We start from the raw sequence: 23,655 nt of genomic DNA on the forward strand, positions 1-23,655 counted from the left end.
CCTTTGGCTCTTGTTTGGCTGAGGAAATGGAAAGCTCACACAGGAAGTGCTGGGCTTCAGTTGCTTGACGTGCTGAGTCTGTTTTCTCTTTGGATGGTACAGGCAGTTGCTGGTTTAGGCAAGTTGCTGTCCATCATTGGGCAGCTGCTCAATCTGCAGCTGGGGACGTGGTTGTTTCTTGCACAGCCATCCGCTCATGGGCTATAGGGAGGCGAAGGGGATTGGGACTCTCAAACCAAATTTGCTTAGTCTTTGCAAACTTTTCTTCACAAGAGACAGCAATTCTGACCAGATAGCATACTGAATCAGATTGCCCAGGAAATAAGTTCTTGTGACCATGGCCACCAGTGCTCTTTTGTGAGTCCAGTCTGGCTAAGGGAAGTCAGTGAGTGGTAAACAGTCGAGTCCCCTTCTGCCCTTCCCCATCAGGTCCAGCAGCTGGCTGTCTCCAGAATGCAAGTTTAAGCACAAAGAGCCCTGGGGCCTGACCACAAGGCATGGTTGTCATGAGGGCTGGTGGCACTGTTCCACTGAGCAGACCTGACAGACTCTCACAAGGGTAGTCCCACTTCTTAGCCTTCAGGACCAAGTACTGAAAAAGTGTTCTAAAACCTTTCCCTCCCTACCTTCCAGTTTCTCAGGCAACTCCTTAGCAGGCACTGGGTGAATGCTGTGCTTGCAAGGCTGGCAGGGTATGGTAATTCTGTAAGTTACAATTGCACCTGACCCCGCTGCTCTTTCCTTTCTGGAGTTGGTTTTTAAGGCCTTGGGGAGTAAAATACCCCCAGTGGTCCTCTCAGTGTGGACACTAAGCCAGCCCCTCCCACACATGCACCTTCAGTCCTTGTTGCTAATCTTCATTGCGGACGGTTTAGGAATGTTCTCAAGGGAGCAGGAAGGAAATGACTCCCTCTTACTTCCTCTCATGTGCATGCCTTCATTGGTCTTTGCCTGTGTTGGTTCTCTGGAAATAAAAGTTTCTCATTGGTCCTAAGATAAGGTGACCAGATACTCCACATTTTAGTTCGTTTTCCTCCAGACAACTCCTCTCCTAAGTTTTTTTTTAGATAGACGGGCTCTTATTTAATCATGGTCTCTGAATTTCCTTCCTTCCTTTCCTTGTGCAGGTAGAAAATCCTGTCAGAACATCCTCCACTTTTCCTAGGTCCATCATTAGTCTCCTTGGTTCTCTCCTTTTTGCCCATGTCCCTCTTCCTTCTAAAGTCTCCTTTTCCTAGGGAATAGCTACTTAGTATGAAGGAAAAATGGTCCGTATCGTCAGACAGCCTCAGATGATGGTGGTGGTGGTGAGTACAGTACATCCCCAGCACTGCAGAGTAAAAGGGTAAGATTGCATGGCCAATTTTGTCTTCCCACATGGCCTTTAGTAGGTATAGGTATAGGTGCTGGAGACTGCATATGAGTAAGTTTTAACTTAACCATTTATGTGTGACTATTAGGAATTATAATATGGGGGCTTTATATCCCAAGAGATTGGGGGATCATAGTTTGAAAAATGACCTAGACCACTGAAAGAGATACTGTAGAGTCTGTGATCAATTTAGAGCATACCCCAATATCTGTAGGAGCCAGCTACTTGTGGTGAGGAGACGGGGGTCACCGTTTCTCTTTTCTTCTGCACCAGGCTTGTTGTTAGAAGGAAGAGGCAATTTGCTCCCCACTTTACCAAACGAACAAGTGGAATGTCAGGCGTTGGAGAGGAGCAGAGCAACCAGCTCCCTTGAGCCTAAGCATAGTGACCCCTTGTATCTCAGGACCTTTGGCAAGGCTAGGGCAGTGGGACAACCTACCTCATTTCACAGTCTCTGCCGAGGCCAAGTCTTCCCTCATCCTGATCGCTAGTTCTCAGTAAGTGAAAGAGTCAGGGGACTTTGAGAACATCCAAACCTAGCCCAGCTGTGGCAGTTGGTTTATTGCTTTCAGCTGGTACTTGAACCCAGGTCCTGGTCTTGGAGGCTTTCCCAGGTTTAATCCCCAGAGCTTTCTCTGCAGCTGTATGACACTGCGCTGACCCCGAATGAGGATAGGAAAATAGAACCAGTGCCAAGCCAGAGTCTCTTTTTCATTTGGAGTCTGGCTGTCTGCCCATGACCAGGGTTACATAATGGGAAACATAGCCGGGGCTCTGGAGAACCCGCGTTTCACCAGGCTGCCCAGACCTTCGCATTCTGATGCTATATATCTTTCTAATTGTAGTTCGGGTGCATTTATCACACGGTTGGATTGGAGTACCATTAAAAAAAAAAAACCTTTAGAAATTCCTGGACTTGCTGCTTTTCCATGGCTTTTCTACGTTGTTTTCAGCTTATGCTGGAAAAACCTGTGGAGAGCCCTCAGGTACTGTCACATAGGGGATGTAGGAATTTGCTGTAAGCTAATTTCCTCAGGGAGCCTACATGGATTGACCCTGTAGACAAGCTAGAAACTATTGAGTTAAAAAAAACAAACAGAAAAACAGCTAGTTTACTCACCTTTATAGCACAGCTCTGAAATAAAAACGAATCACAAGTCTAATCAGCAACCCTTCAAGGACATTTAATGCGTCTTCCCAAAAGGGCATTTTAGGAGGTCACTAAGTAATAGTCCATCAGCACTTCCCTGAAGGAAGTGGTGGTGACTGTGGGAAGCCCCTTTGCTGCCCTGGCTCCCCACCCAGCCTCCCTGGCTCCGGGTTGGGGCGTCAACATTACAGCCTGGCACCAGGGGGTTCCTCTTCCTGCAAGTGCTGAGTATGGGACACACGTGATCTCTCCCACGGCAGAGTCTCTGTCCTGTCCCTATTCCTCCCACAGGACTCCTTGTGAGAGGAAGGGGTGTTGGCCTAAGATTCCAGTCTGACCCCAGCAGGGTACAGCAGCTGACCCCAGGGAGAGTACTTTCCAGCTCTGGGCCTGAGGTTATTTGGGTCCAGTGTGCTAAACTAAGAAGACGTGTTGGAGTAGTTATAGCTAAAAGTTTTGAGAGCAGGAACCGTGAGAATCCTCACCAGGGAGGCTGCTGAGGACTTCACTCATAGAGTGGAGATGTTGAGGTCCCCTAGGGGCTGCTCTTTCCCAAACACGCAGTGCTGATGGCTTTAACATACAGTGGTGGGGGGCCAAGACTACACAGATGAGTGTAGTTTGGGAGAACTGAAATCCAATAAAGTCCTTCCCTAGATTGAGATTCAGAGGGCCCATAGTAGGCGTGTTCTGGTTCTGAAGAACCCTAGAATGAAGTCACTATGACCAGCTTGTGGCCATAGGGTCCAGCTGGAGTTTATGTTCTTGGCATAGTCCATGGCGAAGGGAACTTTGCCACAGAATGTAATTTGCTGTATTGGGCATAGCTGATTTCAGTTTGGGTACTTTCCCAAGAGCACAGAATGACTTATTTGTGTGAACGAGAGGGGATCATCTCAATCAAATCTGATAGTCTGTAGAGGTCATGCAAAACCAGCTCTTATTCCTAGAGAGCAGCATGTTGCTGCATGGCTCGTGACTTCCCTCCTGGAACAGTGATCTCTGGCACTTTGGTCTTCTCTTTATGTACCTGTGGCGTCTAAATGCAGAGTGGAGACCCAAGGCCCAAGTGTCGGCCACTGGAGATCCCCTCATAGAGGGGCTTAGGAGAGGAGATGGGTCAGTCAGGGTGCGAGGTAGTACCGATGAAGAACACAGCTTTCCCCCAGATCCTGGATGCTTCCTCCCCCCAACTACCATGATCCGAATTCTACCTTGCAGGGCTGGATAGGGCAGAGGCTGTACACTGGTACATATGAGGGCTGGAGGCACAGGGAATCCAGGGTGGATGATACCTTCAGGACCAAGGGTGTGAGGGGCGATGCTGGGAGAGTGTAGGGTGAGTGGGTTGGAAAGGGGGAACTGATTAAAGGGATCCACATGTGACCTCCTCCCTGGGAGAGGAACGGCAGAGAAGGTGGGGAAGGGAGACTCCGGATAGAGCAAGATATGACAAAATAACGATGTATAAATTACAAAGGGCACATGAGGGAGGGGGGGTGGGGAAGGAGAGGGAAAAAAAAGAGGACCTGATGCAAAGTTCTTAAGTGGAGAGCAAATGCTTTGAGAATGATTGGGGCGGGGAATGTATGGATGTGCTTTATACAATTGATGTATGTATATGTATGGATTGTGATAAGAGTTGTATGAGTCCCTAATAAAATGTAAAAAAAGAAAAGGGAAAAAAAAGAAAGAAAAGAAAATGATTAGGGCAAAGAATGTACAGATGTGCTTTATACAATTGATGTATGTATATGTATGGACTGTGATAAGAGTTGTATGAGCCCCTAATAAAACGTTAAAAAAAAAAGATACGGTTTGTCACGTCCAAATCTCAGAGAGGGAGCTGCATAGATTTTTCCTCATCTTCACCTCATCCATGGGCCTTCCAGGGAAGACTTGAGAAACTCCCAACCAGATGCTTAGCACACTCAAAAGGGGTTGGCATGGTATCTTGGCTCTGCAAAGTGCCTGCCAAGGTGCCTGCTAAGCCTTTTTAAGTCTAGATACTATTCTTTCCAGTCTAGCTGACTTAGTGGAGTCATTTCCGCTCTTAGCTGCTCACCTCCTGCAGTTTCCTTCAGTTAGATGGGCGCCTTCCAGGGCAACAACTGTTCTATTGGTCACGGAACCCTATGTGCAGAGGGTCTTGTGGGCTAGGGTTTAGTGGCCTATAGGGGAGATAGGTTTTTTGAAAAAAATCTTGTGTCTCTCAGGAGCATTTCTTTCATTGTTTTCCTTGGCTTTCCTCTTTATGTCTTTAATCCATGGGACCTCTCTCATTCCATTTCCTTGTGCCTAGTTACTGTGCCATCTTGGCTGTATTTCCAGATCTCCCCACCCCAGGAACCAAAAGACCCAACTCATTTCCCATCTGTACTACTTCTCTGATCTTCCATAGCTCTGAAACACAATGCAGGGCTTCTTCTCACTCAACTCTTTCCGGGTTTGTTCTGCAGCTGTGGAGTTTGAATGTTAGTGTTTAAACAAGCTGGTATTACACAGGAAATGGCCACCTCCACAGGCCCCTGCAGGCTTGTAACATGGGGTCATTGTACTTGATATTAATCACCACTCAGCCTGTTCCCCCAGTAAAAATATGAAGGGGTGTGTGAGTGTTCCATCCTTCTTAGGCTTGCCAGGAAGATGGACTGAGCCTTGGTTGGGCCTTTGCACTCCACTCTTTCCAAACTGACTCCCTCCCACAGCCCTGCCCCGTTTGGAGCTTGCCGAAAAGTCCTACCTGACCTCTTCCCTATAAAGCTGGCAGTTCTTCCTGTAGGAGCTGGAGTGTTGTGATAGAGCGTGCCTCATAGGTCTCACCGCTTAATCTTTCAGAGCATGCGGTAGTTGGGTGACATCTCATGAGAACACTCCCAAGGTTGTAGAAACTTGGAGACCCGCTCCAGCCCACCTGAGTGAGAGTGGTGCTTCTCAGTGTCCTGGACCGAGATGCTTTCCTAATGTTGTTTGCAGAACTAACCCTAGCCTGAAGGGTTAATCTGATTCCCCAAGTCAATATCCCCGCAAATAACTGGCCAAGAGTGTGTGTTGGTTCATTTCTGTGAAATGTGTTTCCCCAGTCACCTGGGCTGGCCTGGGCTGCATTGTATCGGCCAGCAGCTGCAATACACTCAAACTGACAGCTACATTAAACCTTGGAATTCTGAGGCAATAAAAAGTAAATTAACTCTTATTTTTTTCCTTTCCTGGTGGAGTAAGTGAATGCATGTCTGTGGGGAAGTGAGTGAGCCTTGGTTCTGAATATATACCTCTAACTAGCCACTGCTGGTCTGTCCCAAGCTAGGATCTGGCTTTCAGTCCCCAGCCAGGAGTCTGCTTTCCTGGTGTGTGGTGTGTTCTGTAGGGTTGGGCCATTGGGTCACCCAGCAACTGCTGATCCCTGTTCACTAATCACATCGCAGCTGCTGAGAGGCTCCCATGCCACCATTCTGGGAGCCATAAACAAGCCCCTAGGACACAGTTTCATATTCTTTGGCTGCTTTGTGTCTGCTTGATGAAGAATGCACCTTAACTTTTAGTGGGAGTTTTTTTGTGGGCTCCGGAAGTTTCCCTCCAATATGAGCTGGGACCAGAACAAGCCAGAGGGACTTGTCAAAGAACCATAGCTACCCCAGAGGGTCCATTTAGAACCAAAGGTGGCTTGCATTGTCCAGAAAACTGTGGGGAGTAATTTCCCAAGCATTTCTAGAAGATCGGGAGCTGTTTTAAAACCCTTCGTAACTCTCGAATTTGACTTTGGGCTTCTCAGGGCCAGGTCAGCTTTGAGTGCTGGGCACTGACTGCTGTGGAGTAAAGGTTAGAAAGTGCTCTTTAGTTGGATCAGGAACTAAAGCAGGAAAAAGCTAAGCTTTTTTCCCCCTCTCCTCAGACAGGAAACGGTATGGTCACCCACAGAACTGACCTCCCAGTTCAGGGCCCCTGATCGGGGTAAGCAGAGATGTTGTTACCCAGGTGCCAGAAGTGACCTTATTATCCTCTTGTAGTTTGTTATCTTTGAGTTTAGGCAGCACACCTAGATTTTCAAGGTACATCTTTTTTCCAGTAATAGTTTCCTGATATCTCCCACTCCCTCTCCCCATGTAGAGAGTCACATTATGGCCCTTAGGTACCTATTGGTTGCGTTTGTTTCTGTGGTGTCCAGTGAGCTAGGAGGTAACTGATCATGGAACTTGAGCTAAGTGTGGACAGTCACACACATACCAGGAGGGAGCAGCTTCTTATTCCGTTCAAATAGGAAGACTCTTCAGAATGTGACAAGGCAGAGATGACCTTTCATTGGTCACTTGCAAAAACCACCAAGTAGCCCTTGCACAACTTTACACCTCTGAGCTGCGAACCCAGTGTACTTTTATGTCTTTTAGCACTAACTGCTGTGTCTTACGAATCAAAATTGGGATAGGAACTCCCATTCATCTCATTATTTTGTATTGAGTCTTAAGGTTTTGGCACAAGGTGGGTGGTAATGGGCAAAAGGCAAACGTGGACAGAGGTCTCTAGTGATGGCCAGCAGTCTCTGGGAGGAGTCAGTTTGGTTTATCTGAGCCTTAGGGGATAGAAGAGGAATATAGTAATGAGAACCACATGGCACCACATATTTCTTCATCCTGGATCCAAGATGGTAGAGGTGGGAGGATGAGAGAGGGATGCGAGGCCTCCCACTGTGGCGGCAGCCTTGGGTAATTTTCTACGCCTCTCCCTGGCTGGGGCTGCTGCTGCCCACCCCTACCCTTAACACATCCTGCAGCAGCCTTGACCTGCACAGCACCAACCAGGGCCCCCAGCCCAGAATTCAGCCGGGAGACTTTTCACCTTCTTCCTCTCACTGTCGTCTTTCCTGTTTATTTTCCAAATTGCTGCCCTGCAGCAGAGCAGTGCCTGTTGGCCGAAGCTCACCAGCGCTGTGGGATCAGGCTCCCGGCAGTGGGCTCAAGTGGCCAGCAGGGCACCGGGGGAGGAAGCGGGGAGGTGGAAGAACCTCCCTGTGCGTCTCCCATGGGCAGCGCTAACCTCGGAGGCGGCCCTGAGCAGCCCTATCGCATCCGGTGCTTGTCTCTGCAGCCGGACCGGAGGATAAACTATCAGAGCTGTGGGGCAGTGCATCATTCCTCTTAGTATTTTCTTCTCTGCAGATGGGGTCGTGGAAAGTTCAGTTCCTTTTAACCCTCGAAGTTCTGTTTATTCTACAGCTGGTAGCCTGAATGCAGCGTTTCCCATTACATCACAAAGGAGCTCAGGCAGATCTCTGCACAGAAACGTGTTGCAACTGTTTATTTTTTTCCATATTTAAACATTTCTGACAGCCAAACCGGCTGAGCCAAAAGATGGAGCTTTGTGAATGAGTCTGGTTGTGGGTGTCTGTGCAGAGTGGCTTTAGAAAACTTTCATCCCTCCGGTGTTTCTTCCCAAACATGTTCCTTTTCCTGGGCTAAGCCTGTGAAGCGAGTGACTTCTGCAGGACACGTGTGTTGATTATGTGCCGTGTGTGATTAATGGAGCTGCGTTCCGCCTGGTTCCCAGGACACTCTTGAAAACAAGATGTTTCATTTTATTGCCTTTTCCTAGAGCTGTGATTACAGTAAATAAACCAGTGCAGCCTCCTTCCACCTGGACCCAGTCAAGGGGCTCCTGTACCTCTCCCCGACTTCCTCCTTCAGCATCCCTTTTGGTGGCCTATCCCCTAGATGCCATCCTTACCACCATCTCCCAAGGGTTTCTGCTCCTTAGGGCTGAGGACCCTCCTGAGCAGAGAGGGCTCAAACCCAGTAACTCAGTCCCGGGGGAACTCCCTTAGGAGCGGCTTATCCTTAGAGCTCTCTGCTTCTTGCCACTCCACCTCTTGAACTTAATTGGGAAGCTGCTTTTACTTGTAATTATCCTGTATATCTGACTCCTTCTGAAGTAGAACTTAACATCCACGGGGTACTGCTGCCTGTTGCAGACTTCCTGCTTAGATCGTCTCTGGAAAACAGTGTCATGTCTTGGCAGGACCACCGAGCTGACCAAGTTTGACTATTGGAGCTGTGCCCTGGGCAGCAAAAAGAAAGCTATATGGAACCATAACATTCACAAGGCTGTGATCTGGATCACAGCAGATTTTTGACAAATGATGGAGACAGAGAAGTGAAGTCTCTTATTATGTAATTCAACCAGGGAGTTTGAACTGGGGAGAGGCAGCTTTTGCATTTTCCAAATTTCTGTTCCGGTTCAAACAAGACCTGGTGATGTACAGTCAGGGTGACCAGCCATCCCAGTTTGCCCAGGACTGAGACGTTTCTGGCAATGTGGAGCTGTCAGTGTGAAAACTGGGGCAGTCCCAGCGGAAACAGAGCAGTTGGTCGCCCAGTTTTCTAACAATCCACGGTGAAGGAGAGGAGAGAACACTGACACTAGCTCATTTGCTGAACTGCACAGGGGACTTTACCTTTCTGGGGAGAGTTTTGGCAGACTAGGGTTGAGATTTGGGGCTTGCAGTTTTTTGCCTCTCTCTATGGGGAGGGCAGTGGGGGAGGGGTGCGGCAACATAACTCTTTCTGCAGTGTGCCTGAATGCTCTGTAGCTGGGCTGGAGGGAGGGAGAGAGATTGGCACCCTTGCTGTCTGTGTGGCATATACTTGGCTGCGCAGGGGTAGGGGGATTCTGCGAGCTGCCTCAGGCACTGGGTGTCTGGAGTGTTTAAGTGTCCCAGGCACACTGTCTGGAAAGGTGACAGGGCCTACATTAGGCATCTGATTCTCTAAATTCTTTTCCCTCTTGGTTGGGATTTTTTTAATTCCCCTAATTAATTTCAACCTCATATAGATGGACACACGTACCAGATTGCTTCCACGGGGACAATTTTGGATCGTAGCTCTTTGGTAAGATTTCCTGGCAGATGCCAGCCCTAGGCAATATTGACTGTTTCCTCTGTCCTTTTCTCTTCTTCTTCCTCACAGGGTGGCTGTGGATGTGTGGTCGACCCTTGCTGATTTCTGTAACATACTGACTGCAGTGAATCAGTCTGAGGTGCCACTGTATAAGGACCCGGACGATGACCTCAGCCTTCTTATCCTGGAGGAGGATCGACTGCTCTCGGGCTTTGTCCCCTTGCTGGCTGCCCCTCAGGACCCCTGCTACGTGGAGAAAACCTCGGACAAGGTCAGCCCCAGGCCAAACATCCCGCCCCATTCACCCCTCCTCTTAATTCTCCAGACTTTTTTTATTCTTGGGAAGTTTTCTGTGCAAACGGAACATGATTAAGTCATTGAGAAGGGTGTTAAGGGAAAATATCGACCTTTTAGCCGCTGACATCCAGCTCTGTGTCCTGAAAAAAAAAAAACCCTCTCGACTTCCTTTGGTGTGTGTGTGTATGTGTGTGTGTGTGTGCTCGCTGGCATGTTGTATATACGATCATTTCCTCACTTGTTTAAATAGTGCAGCTTGTGTTGGCAGTGCTCTCAGTCAGCTCCAAATGGTTTGCATCATGCTTAAAGCACCCTCCTTCCTCCCCCTTCCCTCCCCCCCTCCCGCCACAAAACTCTGCACTAGGAAAACAGCCAGGGCTTTTTCCCTTCTCTAAGGAGGAGAGTGATAAATAGGTGACTAGAGAGAAGCAGACACCATGTGTTAACTTAGAAAAAAAGCTTTTAGGAATATGAAGCATTCCCCGCTGCCTGGTTTCTATTTCCCTTCCCCTAAGGACTCTGTTTTAACCTGAACTTTTTTCTTGTCTGTTTATAGAAAACAAAACTCATTCCCTGTTGCCCCGATGGGGACTGTCGAGCTCTTAGTTTCTGCTTTAACAGTTGGGTTTTCATCCAGGTGGGGGGTAGGGTAGTCTGTTCTGCTTCACACTTCCCGTTCTAACAGCAGTATCTAGACTGGGGAAGTCACCGCACCCACAGAACCTGGGAGACAGACTCCGGTGCTGTGGCTGGAGTACCCTGAGGGAGAGGTCTTCGGGGAAGAGACCCACAGATGGTTTCTCAGGAGGAAGTCTTTTGACCGAGATGAATTATGCTAGGTACATAGATTTTTTTCTTTAAGTTAAAAAAAAAGTCAAGAACTAGTAAAAACTCAATTCCAAACATAAAACAGTAAATATGAGAGAGGTTATATTGAACATTAAATATTTAAAATAAATATGTTCTTAGTATAAAAGAGAATGTAGTTAATACAAATTTTGAAAAATACAAAGAAAAGGAATATATATCTATACATATATATATATTCCCACTACGCAGAGGTAACATCACTTTATTTTCTATTATATATCATCATGTTAACTTTCTTTGTTGTTAACTTTGAATATACATGCTATTGTTAATTTTTTAGAGAAAATAGAGGTCATGTTGTATGAACTGTATGTAATCTGTGTTTTTCATGTAGTTTTCTTTTTTTAAAAAAACTTGTGAATTGGGTGAAAGTTTACAGAGCAGGTCAGTTTTTAATTCAACAGTTGGTGCACATTTTATTTCATATCACTGATTGCAATCCCTATAATGTAAAATTACTCATGCAATTTATACTCTTTTTCTTTTCAGTTCATCCTCCTCTCCTAGCCATTCTTCCTTGGGCAAATGCTACTGTTCTGATCTTGAGTGGTTGCATGTTCTGAGAGTATGGACCCTCCCTAGTGGTGTTGTTCCCTTTTAGACCTGTGTGTTGTTTTCCTGAACATTGAGCCATGGAATTGAGTTCGTTTTCAGATCTGAAATGTGATTAATCTCTACTTGACCAATAATCTACATTTTTCTTTTTTAATGATTTTTTTTAGCTTTGTTTCACATTTTTGTTCCACTCTACTCAGGACCTTTTAATGTGATCCCTTTCAGAGTGGTTTGTAGTGATAGCTGGACACCAAATTCTTTAGGTCTCAGGGTGGTGGAGACTCAGGGTTTGGGGGGTCCATAAGTCCATTGGACTGTTTCCACGTATCTTTTTTTTTTTTTTAGTGAAGTCTTTTTTCCCCCAATCATTTTATTAGGAGCTCTTACAGCTCTTATCACAATCCATACATCCATCTATTATGTCAACCACATTTGTACATATGTTGCCATCATCATTTTCAAAACATTTTCTTTCTATGTGAGCCCTTGGTATCAACTCATTTTCCTCCCTCCCCCACCCTCTCTCCCTCGTGAACCCTTGATAATTTATAAATTACTTTTTTTTTTCATGTCTTACACCCACCACTGCCTCCCTTCACCCATTTTTCTGTTATTCGTCCCCTTGGGAAGGGGTTATATGTCTATCATTGTGATCAGTACCTCCCTTCTCCCCCCACCTTCCCCTTACCCTCCTGGTATCACCACTCTCATTATTGGTCCTGAGGAGTTTATCTGTCCTGAATTCCCTGTGTTTCTAGCTCTTATCTGTACCTGTGTACATGCTCTGGTCTAGCCAGATTTGTAAGGTAGAATTGGGGCCATGAGAGTGGGGGGAGGAAGCATTAACTAAAGGAAAGTTGTGTGTTTCATCAGTGCTATACTGCACCCTGACTGGCTCATCTTTTCCTTATGGCTCTTCTGTGAGGGGATGTCCAATTGTCTCCACTCTGCCCTCCCTTCATTCACATAGATATAATTTTTTGTTCTGGGTCTTTTATGCCTGATACCTGATCCCATCAATACCTCATGATCACACAGGTTGGTGTGCTTCTTCCATGTGGACTTTGTTGCTTCTCAGCTCGATGGCCGTTTGTTTGTCTTCAAGCCTTTAAGATGCTGTATCTTTTGATAGCCGAGCACCATCAGCTTTCTTCATCACATTTGCTATGCACCCATTTTGTCTTCAGCGATCATGTCAGGAAGTTGAGCATCACAGAATGCCAGGTTATTAGAACAAAGTGTTCTTGGGTTGAGGGAGTACTTGAGTAGAGACCCAGTGTCCATCTGCTACCTTAATACCTAACATATGTGCATAGATTTATTTCCCTATCATTTTATATATATATGTATATTTACATATGTGCATGCCTTTATTTAGACCTCTATAAATTCCCTTTGCCTCCTAGTTATTTCCTCTATTTCCTTTTACTTTCCTCTTGTCCCACTATCATATTCTACCTTCATTTGGGTTTCAGTAATTCCTCTCAGCTACACTGCACTTGATCAAGCATCCTGTGCCCTCCTTGCCATCGATTTTAGATCACTTGTTGTTCTCTTGTCCCTGGGTTTGTTGGCAGCCCCTTTACCCCGCATCCCCCTTTCCCCCGCATCCCCCTTTCCTGATCCCCCCTTGGAACCATTGGTTCCATTGTTTTCTCCTCTGGACTATTTATCCTGCCTGTTTTCTCTAGATAGACATGCAAAAACAATAATAAGCCCAAAAGCAAAACAGAACAACAAAAATATCTGATTTTCTTTATTCTTTGCTCTAGATGGGGAAAACCTCTAGTTGTACCTTAGATGGTCCCTCACAAGCTTTTAAAACTCCAGTTGTAGAACATTGTCTTAGTACTTTGGGCCATTTGATCTTGATATCCCCAAGACACTATCTTGAGGCCTCCCAGACCCATGATTTTATTTCATCAAGGTATTTAGATAATATTTGCAGCATATTTAAATACATATGTAAAAATGTCTTCTATCAAACCTATAGAAAAGACTTTAAAAATCTGTGGAGAAATATAATTAAAAGCCAATGGAACTGTGTTAGTCTGGGGTAAACTAGGGAAACAAATTCATAGAAACTTACATGTATAAGAGAGAGTTTTATATAAAGGGTAAGTGTATATTAAGAAAGCATCCCAACCCAGTGCTGTCCAAGCCCATAAGTCCAACATTAGCCCGTAGGTCCAACACCAATCCACAAAACTAATCCACATGCAATGATGCTGACTACTGGAGCAAAGCCGAATCAGTGAGTGTGTAAACATCTCAGCGCTGGCAGGGGTCTCCACACGGCTGCTCCAGCACCCAGGGCTGCATCGGGGTAGGCCCATGTGGCTTCTCCTCAGGGATGTCTTGCAGGAAGTCAGCCTTGCTAGCTGAAGCAGGGAACTGGCTAAGGCAGCTGCACCCTGGTCCGACCATCAGAAAGCAAGAGACCCGAGAACTTAAAAGATGAGACTCAGCGAGCTGTTTATCTCTCCACACTTCAATTAATCCCACATGTTTTATCGGCCAGGTTGGCACAAAAATCTTTAACTATCTCAGGAACTTTTTCATATATATTTTTCTATACAGCCCCATTCTCTTTCCCACACCTGTTCAGTTTGTTTGTGTATGTATGTATATACTTTCAGATTATTGTTATTACTGTTATTCCAGAATTGCTTATATAATAGTACTTTTCTTGCCTTTAACTCACGCTTCTTCAGTGACCTCCTGTCTTGATCATTTTGTGCTGACCTTCCCCATTATATTGCCTTCCTCTTCACCAAAGTTAATAGATGTTTACCCTCTAGTTAGTTACTTACCCTCTTTCCCCCACCCATCCCAACCATCAAAGAATAGTGTGTGTGTGTGTGTGTGTGTGTGTGTGTGTGTGTGTGTGTGTCAGAGAGAGAGAACTTTTTATCATAGTGGTCTCATAAAATGTGTGTTTTTTGGTGACTAATTTCATTCAACATAATATTCTCTAGGTTATCCATGTTATGAGGTGCTTCATAAATTCACCATTAAAAAAAAACTTGTATCCTACTGTGTATGTGCCATATGTTGTTTATCCATAAGTTGGTGGGCATTTTAGATTGTTTTCATTGTGCATTTTGCTATTGTGAACAGTGCTGCAATGAACACAGGTAAATGAACACGCATGTATTCATTTATGTCATAGCTCTTATTTCTCTAGGATATCTGTCTAGTAGTAAGATTGCTGGGTCATTTGGTATCTATTTTCAACCTTTTAATCAAGTCTCATTTGCCAGAATGGTTGCACCAGTGTACAATCCCACGAGAAGTTTATGAGGATTCGAGTCTGTTCACACCTTTTTGTTAGCATTTGTTATTTTTTGAGTTTTGTTGTTTTAACTTTGCTATTAATCCTCGGGTGAGGTATAATTCTGTTCTTTTGATTTGCTTCTATAGTGGATCTTGAGTCTTGGTGACAGAGTGGGTTAATGTCGAGCTACTTGCCAAAAGATCAGTGATTTGCGCCTACCAGTTGCTCTGCTCGAGCAAGACGAGGCGTCAGCTTCTGTAAAGACTCTCAGCCTCAGCAACTTTAGGGCACAGTTCTTTCCAGCCCTGTAAGGTCACTGGAGAAGATCCTGTAAGGTTTCTGGCAGTGGGTTTGGGTTTTGGTTAACGATGGTTAATGATCAGGAGCATTTTTTAGGTATCTGTTGGCTACCGAAATGCCTCTTTTGGCGACCTGTCTATTCACGCCGCTACCCGTTTATTAATTGAATCATGTGTCTTTTGTGGAGGTGTTGAAGTTTTCGAGATTGGCCTCTTGTTCAATCTACCCCTGCCAACAGTTTTTTTCTAGTCCATGGGTTCTCTTTTTACTCTTTGAGGAAATCCTTTTGTATGCATAATTGTCTAAATTTTAAGAGGTCTTCTTAAGTATTTTTAAGCATATTCTTTTTTATTTTATTTTTTAAAACATATTCTTATTTGGAATCTTTTTGTAACTACTTAAAACCAAACCCACTGCCATTGATTCAATTCTGACTCATAGCAACCTTATCGACAGAATAGTTCTGCCCGTGTTGGTTTCCAAGACTGTGAAATTGCACGGAAGTAGAATGCCCCATCTTCTCCCTTGGAGCATCTGGTTTGTTTTGAACTGCTGACCTTGTGGTTACTAGCCCAACATGTAACTAGCTAGGCCACCGTAGTATCCTTTTATTTATTTAAAGTTTTTAAAAATCATTTTATTGAAGGCTCGTACAATTCTTTTCACAATCCATACATACATCCATTGTGTCAAGAACATATGTACATTTGTTGCCATCATCATTCCCAAAACATTTGAGCCCTTAATATCTACTGCTCATTTTCCCCCTCCCTCCCCACTCCCCCCTACCTCATGAACCCTTCATCATTCTTAAATTATTATTTTGTCATATATTACACTGTCCGATGTCTCCCCCCACCTTCTTCTCTGCTGTCCCTTCCCCCGGGAAGAGGCTATACGTAGATTCTTGTAATCAGTTCCCCCTTTCTACCCCACATTCTCTCCACCTTCCAAATATTTAAAGTTTTATTGACATATAACTCACATACCATATAATTCAGTCACATCATGAAGAGTTGTACAATCATTCTCACAATCAGTTTTAGAACATTTTAGCCCCCTGTTTTCCCCTAACCTTCCCTAACATATCCTCAGGAAACCATGAATCCATTTACTATTTCTATAAATTTGCCTAAGTATCCTTTTATATTCTACAATTAATTTGACCAGTCTTTGCCTTCTTCAAATAAAAATGGTCACAATTTTTCACTGTTAAAAACAGTGAATTGATTCCCCATAGCAGAATTTTTGCATGTATCCATGGTTATTCCCTTTGGTTAAAATCTGTAAGTGAATAAAGGTTCTTGAGATTAACATATCAAAACTCCATAGTCTGAGTGTATCTAATGACTAATGGATCTTGGGAATGAGAGAATCTCTTCCCCAAAGGACTACTCATTTTAATGCCTTTCCAACAAAAACGTACAGCAAAATCCTATTCTGGTTTCAAAAGGAGATGAAAATGGGGAACTGTATATAGTATAAGGCTGAAGACAGCTAACAGGTTGCTTAGCTTTGTTTCTGTTTAAAGAAAAACAGGATAATGGCGTGGGCCAGGGCATCTTAGTACTGTTTTTTAGTGATCACAAAGTAGCCTTCATCCCAGAGGATGCTTGTGAAGGGTTGGCTGATAGGTTCGCTGTCTTTTAGTGCAGTACAAGGAAATAGCCCTAAATAGCTTCAGACTTCTTAGCCCTGTCTTCTTACCCATTCTTCCAAATTAAGTGTCAAGTACAAAGGGTGCAATTCAGCTAGAGAAGAACGCAAAACCAGCAGTATATTTTCCCCATTTTGGTAAATGATAACTTTGACTTTTAGGTTGCTCACATTAGGATTCTTGGGGTTATTCTAGACTCTCTCACATAACCATTCCTAATTCATTCGCAAGTTATCTCTCCTTTCCTGCCAAGCAACACATGCAGATATCTTAAATGCTACCACCCTAATCCCATTCACTGAGATGCCTTCTTACTGACCTCTCTACTTCTTTCCTTATTCTTCCCTCTTTTCTTTTTTAACGTTTTATTAGGGACTCGTACAACTCATCACAATCCGTACATACATCAATTGTATAAAGCCCATCCGTACATTCTTTGCCCTCGTCATTTCAAAGCATTTGCTCTCCACTTCTTCCCTCTTTTCTAATCTCTTTCCAACACAGCAACTAAAACAATCTTTTAAAAACTAATCAGGAACCTTGGTGTCACAATAGTTGTCAACTAACTAAAAGGTTGGGAGTTCAAACCTACCCATTAACTCCATGACAGGCAGTCTACTCCTGTAAAGATGGCAGCCTTGAAAGCCACCATATAAGGTCATGTCACTTCTCTGTCCTAAACATACCAATGGCTACTTCCCTTACTTAAATAAAAGCCAAAATTTTTACAACCACTTAATACCCTTCATTAACTGACCCCACCTCCCCACTAACATCTGACCTCAGCTTCTACTACTTGTCTCCTACCTGCTATGTTGTAGTCACATCAGCATCCTCGCTGTTTCTGAAACAAACCAGCACGCATGCCTCGAGTCTTTACACTGTCTTAGTTAGCTATACAGTTCTCATGTGCCCTTCCAAATGTCACCTTCTAAGAGAATTCTTCCCTGTCACCCAATATAAAATGTAGCCCACTTTGCATTTTACTCAGCTTCGCTGTTTTCTCTGTTGCAGGGAAAAATAACAACTACATGTCTACCATGTATTGGTTCCTGACTAGGTATATTCATACAGTATTTCCTTAAGCCCTCAGAAAAATCATTCCATGTAGATGGTGATGTTAGATGCATTAAGTCAGTCCCAACTCATAGTGACCCTATATACAACAGAGAAAAACACTTCCTTGTCCTGTATCATCCTTAACAATTGATGCCGTGTTTGAGCCTATTGCTACAGCCACTTTGTGATTTCACCTCATTGAGGGTCTTTCTTTCATTGACTCCTCTGTTTTACCATGTATGGTGGCCTTCTCTAGGGACTGGTCGGTCCCTCCTAATAACATGTCCGGAGTACATAAAGCTACCTTCTTATTTTATTTTTTAAAAGATCCAAAACTCAAGAGAACAGTGCAAAGCTCTTATGGTTCATCATCTTGTCTGGTCTAGAAAATTGGTATGATGTGTCAGAGGGAATCTTTAGGAACTCTTGACATTTCGAAATCTAGGGGTGAAAAATAGGCATTTCCTCTAGTTTGTGGCGTTTACTACTAATGAATATCAAATAAGGACTGGACTTGTCAATAGCAGCATGAGCACTTTTACTTCTGATTGAGATTAGTCACGTTTGGTCAGCCTTTGTGTCCATCTAACAGAGAGTGTGACTGAACATGCCTCTAGTGCACTGTCCTGTCCACAGAACATGGAAGATTCCAAAATATATCTGTTTGGAGATAATTTGTGACATACACAAAGATGTGAGTAGCAATGTAAGTTACATTGAGCTTATAAAGTGAGGAGCTCTTGCAATGTTGTACAGAGGCCATATCCCTATGAAGGCATTGCTTTGGGAGCGCTGATTTGGCATTAGCATATGGATGTCAAACCTGAGTGTGAACTGCTTAGGACCACTTAAATGTACTTTTTTTTAACAAACACCATGTGACACTAATTATTTCCACATGAGCAGTTTTTGTCTCTTCAGCAAATTACATATCACAGTAAAAAGTGATCTCTCCCAGTTCTTTGGATGTTTTTTTCATGGTTAGTAATGCTTTTCATAAACCTTAAATAACACCATGAGACCTATACGAAGTGCCACTTGTGATACTGGAAATGCTCCCAAGAAGCAGAGAAAAGTCTTATGATATTACAAGAAAAAGTTAAATTGCTTGATAATATACCATAGATTAAGATCTGCAGCTGCGGTTTTCCACCATTTTAATGGAAATGATTCTACCGTAAGGACCATTGTTTAAAAAAATAAGAAGGGAAAGTCGTGACACTGTTACAAAATGCCTTTTCATCTCATGTTGAAAATGCATCTTTTATGTGGATGCAGTATAATACATATATATACTCACTCACTGCCACTGAATTGATGCCGACTCATAGCGACCCTGTAGGACAGGGTAGAACTGCCCCGAGGAGTTTCCAAGACTACAACTTTCTCCGGGAAAAGAAAGCCCTAGCTTTCCTCAAGGAGTAGCTGGTGGTTTCGAACTGCCAATTTAGCAGTTTGCAGGACAAAGAGTAAGCACTATGCCATCAGGGCTCCCTAAAGCTATGCATAATTTGAACTTTCTTGGGTTGCCCTTGTCCACATGTGTTATATTGTGCCCCCCAAAAACTGTGTATTGTAAATCCTAAACTCTATGCTTGTTATAATCTCATTTGGATATAAATTGTTTGCTGTGTAAATGGAGCAGGATTAATGTAGTGTATGCCTTGAGGCGATCTGTTCACAAGGCAGATTTGGCAAGTGGAGATAGGGAAAGAGGGATGAAGATTTGACGGGAGCAAACTCTTTCAAAAGAGACAAGGACTTCTTCTAAAGCCAACAGAGAGAAAAAGCCTTCTCCCCTGAACCAGAACTCAGAATTTGAGCAGACCCCCTAAACAGTATGGACAGAAATATACTACACTACATGCTACAGTCAGATCTGACTGTCAAATATGCCTTGGACTGCCAGAAGAACAAACAAATCTCTCTTGAAAGACAGTATAGCCACAATGTTCCTTACAAGCGAGGATAGTGAGACTTACTCGTAGGTTCTTAGGACATGTTGTCAGGAGGGACCAGTCCCTGGTGAAGGAAGTCATGCTCTGTAGAGAGCCAGTGAAAAAGACATTGACTCTCAGTGAGATGGACTGATGTAATGCCCTGCATCTGTAGATTGAAAAGTAACATCAATTCTGAGGATGGCACAGGACCAACAGTGTTTCATTCTGTACAGAGGTCTCTATGAGTTGGAATCAACTCGATGGCTCTTAACGAGAACAACAAACTAAGAAAATAAGTTTGTTTGCTAAACCTGTGTCAGTTACATAATTGCCTGTCAACTTCAGTGAAGGGGTGGAGTCTAGCCTGTCAATCAGGTCACAGCCAATGAGACCTCGGTGTGGGTATGACCTTCTCCTGAGGATTCTGGGAACTCCTGTCTTCACTGGAGGCAGGAGACTCACTCTCTCTGCTATACATTCCTCTTGACAAGCCACACACAGCTATGCTGATGGCAGTCATAGTTCTGGAGCTGGAGGAGCCACATGGAGACCCAGGCCAGTGCTGAGATGCTTCCATCCCACGAGATCCACAATACTTTCCACATACTGGCCTGTGATCTTTTTCCTTTTGGCATCATTGCATGTGGTACGTGAGTCTGGAGAGGAATTTACAGACTGGTATTAGACATATGGGCTAATAATTGGACTTACGGACTTGATCTGGACTGGGCTGGGATGTTTTCTTAATATACAATTACTCTTTGATATAAAACTCTCTTACACATGAGTGTCTCTGGATTTGTTTCGCTAGTCAACCCAACACAAAACTCATTGACATTTTTGTTATAGCAGCACTATATAATTAACACACATGTTTTTATAAATAATATGGGAAATTCTGGAAAATTTGAAAGGACAGTTGGCAATAAGTACATGTTTCATAGTCGTTACCATGCTATAAATAAATTATTTTTAAGTGTATTCCTGTTTATTCTTTTAAATGACATTTTAATTGCAATTGTTTCATAATTCAATTTTCAGTTTGGCATTGTTAAATAGAAGTATAATTGGTTATTGTACTGTAAATTTTTTAAATCATTTTATTGGGGCCTCTTACAGCTCTTATCACAATCCATCCATCCATTATGTCAAGTGCCTGTGTATACATGTTGCCATCATCATCTTCAAAACATTTTATTTCTACTTGAGCCCTTGATATCAGCTCATTTTCCCCTCTCCCCAACTCTCCTTCCCTGTTGGACCCTTGATAGTTTGTTTAGTTTTTTTCCAAGATTTTTTTTAACCTTTGTGTAAAGTTTCTTTTTATTACACTTCCCCCTCTCTCAGTCCTTAGATATTCATGGGAAAATAATCTCCAGCCAAATATTTAGATATGAACTTTTATCTACTTCCTTCTGTATTTTGCCAATTTAATCCAAGAAACCCTTGCTAGGTGTAGTTAAATTTAGTAAAAGTTACATTGTGTTTTGAGGAGTCCTAGTTTATATTTAGATGATATGCTAACTTCAAACTTTTTACTATTTTGCCACTTTTCACCCAGGTGTTAGGAAAAACCTTTTTTCAGATTCTGTGTTGTGACTTAGTTAACCAGTGACACTGTTTGTATTTGTGTTTATCTCTGCCTACCTGGATATGATGGGAAAGAAAAATGCAGTAACAAGATTGGAGGACTTGTTAGAACCTGCAGTAATACAAATGGCACAATCGTTCTTGCTGAGAGTGAACAGGACTTAAATCACTTACTGATGAAGATTAAAAAAAACTATGTCCTTTAGTATGGATTGCACATCAGTGTACAGAAGACAAAAATGCTCACAATTGGACCAATAGGCGGCAGCATCATTGAAAAATTTGAAGCTGTCAGGATTTTTATTTTGCATGGATCTAATCAATATGTACAGAGTGGCAATCAAGAAATCCAATAACCTTGCATTGGACAAAATTGCATGACCTTTTTAAAGTCTTAAAGTGTAAAGAATGTACTTTGAGGCCTGTGGTATACCCGTCTCAGTCACATGAGAAAAATGGAGGATGAATAGGAGGACCAGGAAGAGTTATGCATTTGAATGACAGTTTTGGCAAAGGATATCGAATCTCTACGAGACTCTGAAGAACAAACAAATTTGTCTTGAAAGATGGACAACTGATGAAACACACAGCATTCCTCTAGTTCAGTGGTTCTCAACCTTCCTAATGCTGTGACCCTTTAATACAGTTCCTCATGTTGTGGTGACCCCCCAACTCTAAAATTATTTTTGTTGCTACTTCATAACTGTAATTTTGCTATGTTATGAATTGGGCAAACCCTGTGAAAGGGTCATTTGACACCCCCCCCAGAAGGATTGCAACCCCCAGATTGAGAACCAATGCTCTAGTTCTTTAATGCTTCCTCCCCCTCACTATCATGACCCAGTTCCACCTAAAAAATCCGGCTAGACCATAGAATATGCAATGGTACAGATAAGAGCTCTCAACACATGGAATCCAGGACAGATAATCCCCTCAGGAACAGTAATGGGAATAAGCAATACCATGAGGGTAGGAGGAAGGTGGGCAAAGGGGCAAAAGGGGGAATCAATCACAGTGATCAACGTATAACACTCCCCCCAGGGAAATGAACAGCAGAAATGTGGGTGATGGGAGACAGTGGACAATGTGAGATATGAAAATAACAATTTAGGAGGATGGGGAAATAGATCTATGTGTCTATAGGTCAAGTATTAAGGTGGCGGAAGGACCTTGGGCCTCTTACTCAAACACTCCCTCAATGCATGAATACCTTCTTTTATTAAATTGGAACTCTATGATACTCACTCTCCCGACACAACGGCTGGAGCCAAAGTGGGTGAACAAGTAAATGTGGTGAAGAAAGCTGATGGTGCCCGGCTATCAAAAGAGATAGTGACTGGGGTCTTAAAGGCTTGAAGATAAACAAGCGCCCATCTAGCTCAGCAGCAACAAAGTCCACATGGAAGAACACACCAGCCTGTGTGATCGAGTGGTCCCAAAGGGATCAGTTACCAGGCATCAAAGAACAAAAAATCATATCATTGACTGCACACCTCCATGATAGGATCGCTGAAGACAAATGGGTGCATAAGCAAATGTGGTGAAGAAAGCTGATGGTGCCCGGCTATCAAAAGAGATAGTGTCTGGGGTCTTAAAGGCTTGAAGGTGAACAAGCGGCCATCTCGCTCAGAAGCAAAAAAGCCCACATGGAAGAAGCACACTGGCCAGTGCGATCACGAGGTGCCAAGGGACCAGGTATAAGGCATCATGCAAAAAAAAAATAACCAACGATATAAGTGTGTGTATGTATGTGTATATATGTGTATATGTATATATATACCATATTAAATGAAGGGGGAAGTGCAGAGTGGAGACCCAAGACCCAAGTGTCGGCCAATGGAGATCCCCTCATAGAGGGGTTTAGGAGAGGAGATGGGTCAATGAGGGTGCGAGGTAGTACCGATGAAGAACACAGCTTTCCCCCAGATCCTGGATGCTTCCTCCCCCCAACTACCATGATCCGAATTCTACCTTGCAGGCCTGGATAGGACAGAGGCTGTACACTGGTACATATGAGGGCTGGAGGTACAGAGAATCCAGGGTGGATGATACCTTCAGGACCAAGGGTGTGAGGGGCGATGCTGGGAGAGTGGAGGGTCAGTGGGTTGGAAAGGGGGAACTGATTACAAAGATCCACATGTGACCTCTTCCCTGGGAGAGGGACAGCAGAGAAGGGGGGAAGGGAGACTCCGGATAGAGCAAGATATGACAAAATAACGATGTATAAATTACCAAGGGCACATGAGGGAGGGGGGAAAGGGGAGGGAGGGGAAAAAAAAAGAGGACCTGATGCAAGGGGCTTGGGTGGAGAGCAAATGCCTTGAGAATGATTGGGGCAGGGAATGTATGGATGTTCTTTATACAATTGGTGTATGTATATGTATGGATGGTGATAAGAGTTGTATGAGTCCCTAATAAAATGTAAAAAAAGAAAAGATAAAAAAATGATTAGGGCAAAGACTGTACAGATGTGCTTTATACAATTGATGTATGTATATGTATGAACTGTGATAAGAATTGTATGAGCCCCAATAAATTGTTAGGAAAAATAAATAAATAAAGGACACCATGGACTAGCTAACACACACACAAAAAAATTTAAGGGCTTCAAAAGTTCATGGAAAAGTCCCATTATCTTTTCATTTTATGTTTTTGAAAACATTTTAAAGCTTCCCTCATATGGGCCACAATTTTTAAAACT

At 43.6% G+C, this 23,655-nt stretch overlaps 1 protein-coding gene across 4 annotated transcripts in view; it reads left to right on the top strand.

The window, feature by feature from the left end:
• Nucleotides 1-23,655, top strand: part of SMG6 (SMG6 nonsense mediated mRNA decay factor) — a 270,067-nt gene that overhangs the window by 141,598 nt on the left and 104,814 nt on the right. For 3 of the 4 annotated variants that reach the window (XM_075561194.1, XM_075561192.1, XM_075561195.1), the window contains one exon: nt 9,479-9,680. In XM_075561194.1, the coding sequence (XP_075417309.1) occupies nt 9,479-9,680 (202 nt within the window). Of the gene's footprint in view, nt 1-9,162; nt 9,401-9,478; nt 9,681-23,655 lie in introns of those variants that run through there. The other variant, XM_075561196.1, reaches the window with a different exon arrangement.

The sequence above is a fragment of the Tenrec ecaudatus genome, chromosome 10, assembly GCF_050624435.1.
Source record: "Tenrec ecaudatus isolate mTenEca1 chromosome 10, mTenEca1.hap1, whole genome shotgun sequence".
In the NCBI taxonomy this organism is placed as follows: Eukaryota; Metazoa; Chordata; class Mammalia; order Afrosoricida; family Tenrecidae; genus Tenrec; species Tenrec ecaudatus.